Source organism: Etheostoma spectabile, chromosome 12 (assembly GCF_008692095.1).
Source record: "Etheostoma spectabile isolate EspeVRDwgs_2016 chromosome 12, UIUC_Espe_1.0, whole genome shotgun sequence".
NCBI lineage: Eukaryota > Metazoa > Chordata > Actinopteri > Perciformes > Percidae > Etheostoma > Etheostoma spectabile.
The window spans coordinates 24,087,287-24,099,543 of NC_045744.1; the positions used below are offsets into that span (position 1 = coordinate 24,087,287).

General features: G+C 39.6%; 1 protein-coding gene across 1 annotated transcript in view; it reads right to left on the reverse strand.

Moving 5' to 3' along the window:
• Positions 1-12,257, reverse strand: part of adcy8 (adenylate cyclase 8 (brain)) — a 127,285-nt gene that overhangs the window by 67,304 nt on the left and 47,724 nt on the right. Inside the window, 3 exon segments of the mRNA XM_032531093.1 lie at positions 400-527; positions 2,912-3,023; positions 4,660-4,790. Coding sequence (XP_032386984.1) covers positions 400-527; positions 2,912-3,023; positions 4,660-4,790 — 371 coding nt within the window.

The following is a 12,257-nucleotide window of genomic DNA, read 5'->3' on the forward strand; positions in this document are numbered from 1 at the left end:
TCGATAGAAATCCTCCTTCGTCCCCTCTGCTATCTCTCTGCTTAACTCTGGAAAGAATATAACGTCTGCACATAAGGCCCTGGGACTTAAACTGTTAATATTGTATTTATTTCCCCATCTGGTCTGATTCTGTATTTTTAATCAATGTTGTCGTCTTTGTTGTCGTGTACTGGATGTCAACTTCTTTGCTACTGCAGCAAAATGAATCGCCCCTCGGGGACAGATAAAGGTCTTGAACTTGAACTTGAGTGAATGTGAAACTTTTTAAGGCCAAAAGTTTAGATTTCAAAGTTTTAGACTTTATAAAACCATGTGGAAACCCTGTTGACCCACCAGAGTCTCCATCCCTACGGTTAAAACCAATAAAAACCATAGCAACATCATGGAGGCAGCCCGTACCTGATGGTTTTGATCATGCTGAGGCCCATCTCCACACAGCAGTGGGCGTGGTCCTGTCTGGGCTCGGGGAGACCGGACACACAGTAGTAACAGTCTCCCAGGATCTTTATCCGTAGACAGTGGTTCTCCTGCAACCGACCAATCACATCAGCTCTCAGGCAAACACCTAGCACGTTGGCAGCAATGTTAGGGCTGCACGATATATATGAGGTAACGTTGAATATCACGATCATAACGTTACTTAACGCTAACTAAACAGATATTAAAGTGTGTCTTTCTGCAGTATTCTGCTTAATATAACAAATTGCTTTTAAATTTAAAATAAGCCTGGACACGCTCCACTCACACAGATACTTAGAAAGCTTTAACGGCTGGGTGCTGGATCCTAAAAGTGAATAATCATGAATAAAGCTACTAGTACTGCGCTCCAATTGGAACGCAGTACTAGTAGCTTTATTTAAAATTACTGTTGAATTAAAAAAAAAATGAAAGGAAATAATTTCCATCATTCTTCTATTGAACAAATTGGACATTGATTTGAATATTTAAAAAAAAGACACATTTTAAAGTGTAATTTTCTGATGATATTTTCTTTCAACTAGCACAAAAAATCTCTGTAACTTTCACAATGTGTTCATTGCATCAGCCGATATCGCAATGTGGATTGAAAAAAACTGTATATTGTGCAGCCCTATTACATACAATACATTCATTTAATTAAGGTTACAACAGAGGAACATAAAGTATAATATGTAATATAATATAATATATACAGTATGTATATATACTCTCTCTCTCTCTATATATATATATATATATAGAGAGAGAGAGAGTATATATATACATACTGTATATATTTATATGTGATCTAAAATGAAAAAATGCAAGTGGCTTATTAAAAAAATAAACCGGTGGAAACTATTTCCACATCAGGTGGTTCTGCAATACCTGTGTAACCCTGACAGCTCTTCAATCTTATATCAGACACGCGGCCCGGCCCTACAGAGGCAACGCTGAATCAATTATTCGCTCTGTTGTTTCTGAATAAAAAATGTATTAGGCTATACCGGAGTTTCTTTATTCAGCTGTCATGAGCTTCGACAGCCCTGAGAGGCCGTCAGAGAAGATAAGCTCCAAAAAAGGACACCATCAAGCAGGCAGCGAAGTCACGTCTGGGATTAAAAGTCTTGTAAAGACTTGTTTTTCTATGATATTAAAAAACGAAGAGTGTAGAAAGTAAGTTGTTTCAGTCTGACCTGGAAAGAAACGCGACCTACTCTAAGGGCTATTTTGACAGCTGACCGATGACAAGCGGCGTGGCGAGACCTGTCGTTTCCATGACAAGAAGAAAAACTAGAGAAGGTGCAGCTAGGTGAACTAGTCTCAGAGCACAGCGAGTTACGTGGTTTGAGCGCTGCTCCCTGTTCAGGAAACTCGCTTTGTTTTAACTAGCGTTAGCATTAGCACCGCCGCTTCTCTCTGTTCTTTCTTTAGATTGCTCAACCGCTTTGTTTTAACTAGTGTTAGCATTAGCACCGGCGCTTCTCTCTGTTCTTTCTCCAGATGGCTCAACCGCTTTGCTTTATGTAGCGTTAGCATTAGCACCGGCGCTTCTCTCTGTTCTTTCTCCAGATGGCTCAACCGCTTTGCTTTATTTAGCATTAGCACCGCCGCTTCTCTCTGTCCTTTCTCTAGATTGCTCGCACAGCTTTGTTTTAGCTAATGTTAGCATTAGCACCGCTGCTTCTCTATGTTCTTTCTCTAGATTGCTCGCACAGCTTTGTTTTAGCTAATGTTAGCATTAGCACCGCTGCTTCTCTCTGTTCTTTCTCTAGATTGCTCGACCGCTTTGTTTTAGCTAACATTAGCATTAGCACCACCACTTCTCACAGTTCTTTCTTTAGATTGCTTAACCGCTTTGTTTTAGCTAACGTTAGCATTAGCACCGCCGCTTCTCTCTGTTCTTTCTCTATTGCTTGACCACTTTGTTTTAACTAGCGTTAGCATTAGCACCGCCACTTCTCACAGTTCTTTCTTTAGATTGCTTGACCGCTTTGTTTTAGCTAACGTTAGCATTAGAAACGCCGCTTCTCTCTGCTCTTTATTTAGATTGCTCGACCGCTTTGTTTTAGCTAACGTTAGAATTAGCACCGCCGCTTACTCTGTTCTCTCTATTGCTTGACTGATTTGTTTTAACTAACATTAGCATAAGCACCGCCCCCTCTCTCTTTCTTTTGAGTGGACAAATGTCTAAGTTTGTAGAAAATCCAAAATACGCTTTTGTATTTTTTAGGTGTTTCTGTCAAATCAGACTGCCTAATCTCTCCATAACTGATCGCCAGCCAGAAACAAGATTCTTTTAACCATAAAGACGATCTTTCCCAAACTTTAACTGGGGCCAAAGCTAAAGCACGGGTGAGTGTTTGATGCTGGAAACATACAGGACTAAATTGTGCATGTAAAAGAAATAACAGTGATATGTGCATCTGGGGTCCGAAGAGAAATCACTTACGTGTGCGAGGCGGTCGAAGCGTGCAAAGAGTTCATTCAACATTCGCACCAGCTCCTGCGCCGACAGCGTCGTGGAGAGGTTTGTGAAGCCTTTAACATCTGCGAAAAGAATGCTGAATAAAATATGGAAATGTCACTTTAATATCCAGGTCAGTTCTTTAACACCATCCAAATATGTATTGTATACATATACATATATATATATATATATATATATATATATATATATATATATATATATATATGTAAATATCAATCTATTAACAAGATCTGGCAACTGGTCAACATTAGACAAACAAATTGATCCAATGATTTACAAAGGAGTTTGGGCCATGCAAATTAAGGGAGTTCCCCGGGAGGGGTCCGGGAGATTGAGCTAAAAACACGGGAGGAAGCCGGGGGAAACGGGGGTGTCGTCAGCTATGCCCTAATGCTGTGTGTCCATTGTCAGCCACGCAATGCATTCTGGTCGCGTCGTGGGGTCTCTGGAGAAGCAGGGTGTCGAGTCGCCCGCTCCTCATCTGCATTGTCCATTTAAAGCAAAGACAGATTCAGCAGCAACTGAATGGCCTATTTGTTGCTTAAAATGCAATCAGAAAGTCGTTTTGGTTAAATATTTTTATTGCGTTTCCCGAACGAGCCGCCATTATGGTCGGTTTTGAAATTCGGGAGCAGCCAGCCCCACGTGACGCGTTCGTCCAATCAGCCGCGGCCATCACAGTTGTAGGAGGGTGGAGGCTGTTTTCTTTGCTCGTCAGCGTTGAGTAAAGAGAAACTGGTGGCTAGCTTAACCGGACGTACACACCGCCGCCGACTGGAGCGTCTAAAGTTACCGGATTCATCTTCACTGGAAGCTTCTCTCAGCTGCAAGGAGGCAAATCTGTCGGCGTTGCGTTTTGGGCGTTTTGAGCGTCAACCAGAAAGTTTAAATCTTTCAATTTTATGGTAATGAGCTATGACGCCAGCCGCCAATCGGAATATAGACGTCCTTCGTGCTGGCCGATCACGGAGAAACATACGATGTAATCTTTGGTTCTAACCAAAACATTCATTCTGAGGACAAGGTCATAATCGCCGTCGCTGGGTTACCTATCGTTTATAATATAACGTTGTTTGTACATAGGGACCAGTTAGCGTTAGCTGCCGGTCACAGGGTCTCCAGTTAGCGTTAGCTGCCGGTCACATGGTCTCCAGTTAGCGTTAGCTGCCGGTCACATGGTTTCTAATGGTCCCTCAAAGTGAAGTCCTGCACGGTTCAGGAGGCCTAGGTTGGTCTGGATCACTAGGTTGGTCTGGATCACTAGGTTAGTCTGGGTCACTAGGTTAGTCTGGGTCACTAGCTTAGTCCGGCGGCTGCTCGCTCTGCTTGCACGCCGCTACGGCTCAGCGGCTAACGGGTGAGCTAACTGCTAACAGACCCCGCTGCGACCAATTAACAATCCAACTTCTATCATTATATTTGTAATGTATAAAGGTTTCTAGAGTCAGTGTATAGATGATATATGTAATTTATAAAAGTTTCAGAGCTTTTTTGCAGCACAAGTCGGTGCCGGTGTGTACGTACGGTAATAGCATGCAATCCTTGGAGGCGAGGCGATCTCATCAGTGAAAACACACGTATGTGGACATGTACCATAACCCTAACCCAACATATCTTGTGCCCACTTTAAAAAACAAAACAACTGAGTTGCTGCTGATTGTTACTGCAAATGTCGACAACATTTCTAAGTGTACGTCCAGCGGCCTCACCTGACATTCTCGTAGCGGTGGATGTAGATCCTGTGGAACTGATGCTGGAGGTGTTCGTCCTCTACATTTGTCATGTCGTTGATCATTTCCAAAACTACAAAACGTGGCAGGACTGATAAGACCAGTCTCTCCTGTGGGGGACATAACGCATATAGCATTTAGTCATGTTAGTGCTCTGAAGCAACGACTGAAGACGGATAATCAGATATTTGGATATTCTACAAACGGCATCATCTGTAAAACACCTGCACTAAAGAAATGTCATTCTTATAAAGTCATTTCCATTGATCATTGACTCTTTTTTTTTACTTTTCCTTGAAAAAAATGAAAGGAATCAGCCGCATATGAGACATAACTTTTACCTGTTTCCAATATTAACCCCATGAGGTCTAAAGACATTTTTACATTCATTTGTAATTCACATTTTATGTTTACGTTTCACATTTATGGGTGTTTTCATCTTTTTCTTACATTTTTGTCCCTTTTTTCAGCACTTGACGCTTTTTTCCAATGTTTGTCACTTTTTTAACCTTTTTAACACTATGTAACACTAACTTATTAACTTTAGTTTTACAGTTATTTTTGGAATTTATGGTCAATGAACCTCATTTATAGAAAATTATACCTAATGTTTGAGTTAGAAAAGCAGAAATTAGGAATTATTGAGATTAAAATTAAAGGAATGGATGTTGATGATAATCACAGACTGGAATATGTCAACTTTTACTCAACACTATTTCAACAACACTTCACTTTGTTTTACAATGCTATAAAATAGAATAAGACCCAAAATTAATGAAAGTAGAGATTTGTACTTGGCAAAGAGCGTTGGGTGGAATCAATCATGTTATTTTGGGGAATTAAAAACAACATTGATATAGGACAACATGGGGACAACATGAGGACAACATGAGGACAACATGAGGACAACTGGCTTTTGCCAATGTCTGATCATTTTAAATTATTCTGTGATTCTTTTAATCTCTTTCAGATTGTAAATAGCCCCACCAGACCAAACCTAAAACATCCAGAAAAATCATCCTTAATTGATCTTATTCTTACAAATGTCCCTCACAAATACTCTTGTGCCTCTGTTTTTGCAAATGATATAAGCGATCATTGTCTTATAGCATCTGTAAGGAACACGAAAATTCCTAAAACAAGGCCGCGCATAATCTTTAAGAGGGCAATGAAGCAGTTCTCAGTTCAAGGCTTTTTACGTGATCTGTATGATTTTGATTGGGGAAGAATTAGTCTTATTGATGATGTTGAAAATGCTTGGACATTTTTTATAATGGTTTCCCAGGCCTGGTAAATAAGCATGCCCCCCTCAAAAGACAAAGAGTGAAAGGGCGAAATAATGTTTGGTTTTAACAATGAACTGTCTGACCTTCTTCTGGAGCGAAATCAGGCCTGGGCTCAAGCTAGGAAGTCAAAGCTTGAGTCTGATTGGTTTATATTTCGGCGGTTACGCAATCTATGTACTGTCAAAATTCGTAATGCCAAATCTGCTTATTTCTTTCTGAAAAATCCAAAAATTTAAATAACCCTCTCAAGTTCTGGAAAACAATCAAATTATTAACTGAAATAAAAACAGAGACAGAAGTACCATCTTGTATTGTTGTTGATGACAAAAAAATCATTGACAAAGACAAAATTCTCAATAGTTTCAATAATCATTTCATTACTGCTAGCTCCTTTATGAAACACTAAATAATTCAATCTCCAGCTCTCCCACGGTATGTCCTGTTGATCAGTTACTCACAGCTCAACCATTTCATTTCAAGACAGTAACCGTACCAGAAGTAAGGAAGGCCTTGAAGGATTTAGATCCAAAGAAATCATCGGGTCCAGACAAATTGGAACCATATTTTTAAAATAGCTGCAGATCTGATAGCCAATCCAGTTACATATCTAATTAACCTTTCTTTAGCCACAAATCAGGTACCAGCCATCTGGAAATCTGCCAATGTTCTCCCCCTTCACAAAGGTGGTGATCCTGCAAACATAAATACTATAGGCCTATTTCTAAATTGTCAGTATTAGCTAAATTAATGGAATCACTCATTAGCATGCAATTAAAAGACTATCTAATTAAACAATATTCTGACTGAATTTCAATCCGGTTTCAGGAAACAACATAGTACAATAACAGCTGTTTCGAAAGTTGTTAATGACCTAGTCAAGACTTTGGACAATAAACAGCACTGTGCAGCACTATTTATTGATTTGTCAAAAGCTTTTGACCAGGGATCATAAAATTCTCCTTCAGGAGACTCACCTCTATTGGACTATCAGAACAAGCAGTGGGATGGTTTTAACTTACCTATCAGGGAGAACACAATGTGTGCAAGTAGATGGGTTTTTTCTGCCTCCTAAATATTCAAAGGGGTGCCTCAGGGCTCAAACCTTGGGCCTCTTCTTTTTATATTTTACAAAAACCTCTGCAATAATATAAAAATGCAAAAAAATCATTACTAACGTGTGACATGTCTCTATGTTCTGGGCACATTAGGTCAAGCAACAAAACTTACAGTCCGCTTTTAATATCTTGCAACATATCTGGCTTCTAAAATTTGGTTCTAAACTCTAAAAAACTAAAGTCATGACTTTCAATCTGGGAAAAACAACTAAGAATAATGTCCCAACCATTTGTACACTTTCTGGTACAGAAATTGAAGAAGTGTCACATTACAAATATTTGGTATTACCATCGACCAATCATTGTCTTTACAATGCATATCCAAGATTTAGTTAAAAACATGAAATTGAAGTAGGTTTTTCTTTAGAATCAAGTCTTGTTTATCTTTGAATCAAAAAACAACTAGTAAATGCAACATTCTTGTCTGTGTTGGACTACGGTGATATTTATACATGCATTCAACCTCCCAGTGTCTTCATGCTTTGGACACTGTGTTTCATGGAGCCTGAGATTCATCACAAACTTAAATCTCTCACTCATCACTGTTTGTTGTATTCTCGGGTCGGGTGGTTTTCACTCTCGATTCGGCGTTGGATGCACTGGCATCTTTTTATTTATAAGGCAGTATTAGGACTTCTTCTCCTTATTTGAACACCTACATCGTCCCGAGGTCTGCAGGGACATATCACCTGCGCTCACAGGATCTGGTTTTATTGACAGTCCCTAAAGCCCGCACTGACTTCGGCAAAAGGGCTTTTATTTTGCAGCCCCATCTGCATGGAATCAGCTTCAAAATGAACTCCATTTGAAGGAGTTGGTCTCATTTTTTTATTTTAAGGCTTGTTAAAGGACCTTACAGAAGGGCAGTCTGTATGTCACTGTTTTTAAATTGATTAGGACCCTGGTATTTTATGATGACATTGTTGTTTGAATATGAGGAAAGTGTGTTTATGTATTTATAGTAAGTGTCTCTGTCTGAAACGTGCTGCTGCCACTTGCCAGGACACTCTTGTAAAAGAGATTTTTAATCTCAAGGAGTTTTTTATCCTGGTTAAATAAAGGTTTGAATGAAACAACATGAGGATAACATGGGGACAACATGAAGACAACATGAGGACAACACGAGGACAACACGAGGACAACATGAGGATAACATGAGGGCAACATGAAGACAACATGAGGACAACATGAGGGCAACATGAGGACAACATGGGGACAACATGAAGACAACATGAGGATAACATGAGGATAACATGGGGACAACATGAAGAAAACATGAGGACAACATGAGGGCAACATGAAGACAACATGAGGACAACATGAGGACAACATGGGGACAACATGAGGACAACATGAGGACAACATGAGGGTTAAAGGTATTTGTATATAACTTAGCCCCATGTGTTTCATATCAAAACGTTCCCAACAAAGCTTTCCGTATAGTGACGCCCAAATTGGTTCCAGAGCCATGTTTAATGAGTAGTTTTGGCCCCTAAAGCTGAAAAGTTAGCATTTTGAAATTTCTCAAATTCCTTGAGAAAACAAGCCTAAACTCAATTGTTTTGGTGCTTAAAGTTTACAAAGGTCTTTGGTTCACAAAAGTAGCGTGATATATGAATACAATAGTAAATAAATGTCTAAAATGATATTTTGTAATATGGCTTTTTGAGTAGGAATGTTGTCAAACATCGCCGGTGCGTCTTTTGTCCTCAGAGGGTTAACAACGTCTTCTATAAGTGTATTTCTTTGAGTGCATCAATCGTTAAATGAGGGGAAATTTTCTAGAATATTTTTAGTTTTTTTACTCAGGCAGATTGTTTTTTAACCCTTGTGTTGTCTTCCCGTCAACCATGAAACATCACTTTGGCTTTTTCTGACATTTTTCTCACTTTTTCCATGCTGTGGGCGCTCTTTTAAACTGTTTTTTCCAAAGTTATTTGATATTTTAAATGATGACATTTCCAGCGCTTATTTCAAACGCCCATTTTTTTGTGACAAAAAGAAGTGAAAATGGGTCAAATTTGACCCGAGGACAACATGAGGGTTAAATATTACTATTACATGCTATAATAGACACACTAATTTACCAATAATTATTGACACATTTAAGGGTTTTTTTGCAGCAAAGTGAAACTTGATATACAAGGTCAAAGTTTATTTCTATAGCACATTTAAAAACAGTCACTTCTGCCCCAAAGTGCTGCACAAATATAGATAACATCATAAGATAAAAGCCTAATAAATAACCAAAAAACCCACATCTAAAACAGAATAAGCCAAAAACAAAAAAAGACAGACTTTGCTCAAATCAATAACAATGAAAATAAAATGTCACAGCTCAGCTTATGTTAAAAGCCAGCGCAAAAAGATGAGTTATTAAAAGTGATTTAAAGGACGCTGCTCTAATGTTGAGAATACAGGTTTGTAGATTCTCTAAGACTCGAATGTTCTACAGTGACTTACACGGCATGAAGATTAGGAGCAGAGAGGAATTACATGGAGACACAAGTCAAAAACTAAGAATTAGTTTCTTATCAGAATCTTGTAAAAACCAAGTTACATTAGAGAGAAATGATTTAAAGAAGCCGGTGCCAGCCTAAGGTCCTGCAGCAGGATTGTCCAAAGCCTCCAGACCCATAATGACGCAGTGCCACTTGGCAAATAAAGACACAGATTTGGAGTGGGAGCCATGCAGCGTCCATCAGTACTTTTTGGCCTGTGGGGGGAGGGGGGGATCTGCACCGGCGCCAAGCAACTGCCCTTTTTACATACTGAATACATTCAAACCAAGACTCACGTTTCTCTACCCAGAAGTCCTGTACGTGATGTCATGCTAATGATCGCAAACCCAGCTGGACGGACATTGAGAGACACAGAATCTCAAATCATCACTTCATCTACTCCTGAGTCTCTAGCTTCTGATAATGCAGCCACATAGTCAAAGGACATGTAAACAATTTGTGTTGTTAGGCCACGCGGTTGTGGTCTGAGTGTCTCATAAGGGGATTAAAGTCCTAGACATAGTCCTTCTAATGGAGTGAGAGGACGGCTGGAGCGGCCGCTCTCGTTATCGAATATCACCGCGGATGGGATTACATTGTCAGTAGCTGAAGACGACTGCAATAAAGACGCCAAGGAGACCTGGTAATAGTAAATGTTGTTGTGTTTGTACGTTTTATGGATGTATGATGCTAAAACAAGGGGGCCAAAAATACAACTGAATACAATTGAAATACAACAAAGCCCCCTTTTCCCCCCTTGTTTCTGTTGTGGGTTCAACCTGACCATGCACTTTTTAATGTCAATTATTATATTTTTAGCATTATTATGTGCAACTAATGTCATTCAGAATCAGCTTTATTTGCCAGGTATGAGGACACATACAAGGAATTTTGCTTTGGATCATCATCATCATGACTTCTCTATTGGCTGTTGAAACCGGAGACGTCTCGTACGTCCTAAAACCAGCCTCTGGAGACTCCACCAGCTGACTTCTCTATTGGCTGTTGAACAGGAGACGTCTCTTACGTCCTAAAACCAGCCTCTGGAGACTCCACCAGCTGACTTCTCTATTGGCTGTAGAAACAGGAGACGTCTCTTACGTCCTAAAACCAGCCTCTGGAGACTCCACCAGCTGAGTTGCAGCCTCAACATCAGCTGGTTTGAGTCGAGCTGAGTCGAGCTGAGACGGGTCGGGTCGGGTCGGTAGACCCCTAAAATGTTCTAAAATGGTTTTGTCTAGTCGCAAAATCCTGACTCTGATCCGGGCTGTAGAGGGGAAGAATAAACAACTGATACGGTTCGGACCTGTTGGACTGCAGCGTTTGATTATCATAAGCTCTCTGGCTTAGGTTGCTTTTATGTTGTGCTTAAAAACCCATTTGTGCAGTTGATGTGAAAACTATGAGGACGTTTTTGTCCCCCCGTTTGGCTCGTGATGCAGACTGTGAAAATGAACCTACAACCTTTGTGAATTCAGCGGAACTGCATGACGCCTGCTGAGAGCTCTGAAGAGCCTCTTCAGACCTCGAGCACCAGCGGAGAGAGAGGGAGGGAGACAGCATCCTCCTCTGCTCCATTCTCTCTTTATTAAATCAAACGCTCTTCATTCTCCATTCTATCTTCATTCATCATTGTCACACTGAATGAAAAAACTATCCAGAGATGATGTTTCATCGCTGCCTTCAAAGTCAAAGTCAAAGTACCTTTATTAGTCTCCCAAAGGAGAAACTCATTTTGGACACCGAGTAACTTACTTTGCTGCAAGAGTTACTGACACAACGAATAAAAGACCTGTACAAATTGCAGATTTACCATTTTCTATACAAAAATAAGATAAAAGCCATCCTTCAGAAAACAAAAAAAACTATAAAAACAATTTCATTCATCCTTTTTTATCCATCACAGTCACAGATTTACATTAAAGAATTCATAGTCACAGCTGCTCATTAATGAGCTTTACTGCGAGAGGGACAAATGAGTGATTATACCTGTCATATTTACCCAGGGGACCCTGTCCCTCGTCCCTGAGTTCAACAGCTCAAACTGTGAAAACTAAACATGAGTTATCAGTCAGAATGGTCTTGTATCTTAAAAAGACACAACATCATGTTCAGTGGAAGGCTGCTCCTTCCCAAGTGCCGGACCAACAGACTCAAGGACTCCTTTGTCCCTCATGCCATCAGACTCTACAACTCCTCACTAGGGGGGAGGAGGAAATAGGGCAGAGGACAATACATACATACATACATACATATATACATACATATATACATACATGCATACATGCATACACAGTACACATACATACATACATACACACAGTACACATACATACATACATACACGCACACCTAGTACTTTATCACTTTATCACTTCAATACTGGACTCAACACTGACACTTTAATAATAATTTATGGTCTTTTGTTTGTTTTATTTGACAAATGTTCTTATTGTTGTTATTATCATTATTGTTATTTTGTTGTCTTTATACTGTCTTTTCTTTTCTTTTTAATCTATTTTTTAATTTGTTCTTTCTTGCTAAAACTGGTGCTGGAATTTTCAATTTCCTTGCGGGAGTCATCCCAAAAGGATCAATAAAGAGAAGTCTAAGTCTAAGTCTAAGTCTAAGTCTATCAGCTTCCATCTCTATGCAGATGATTCACAAATCTACCT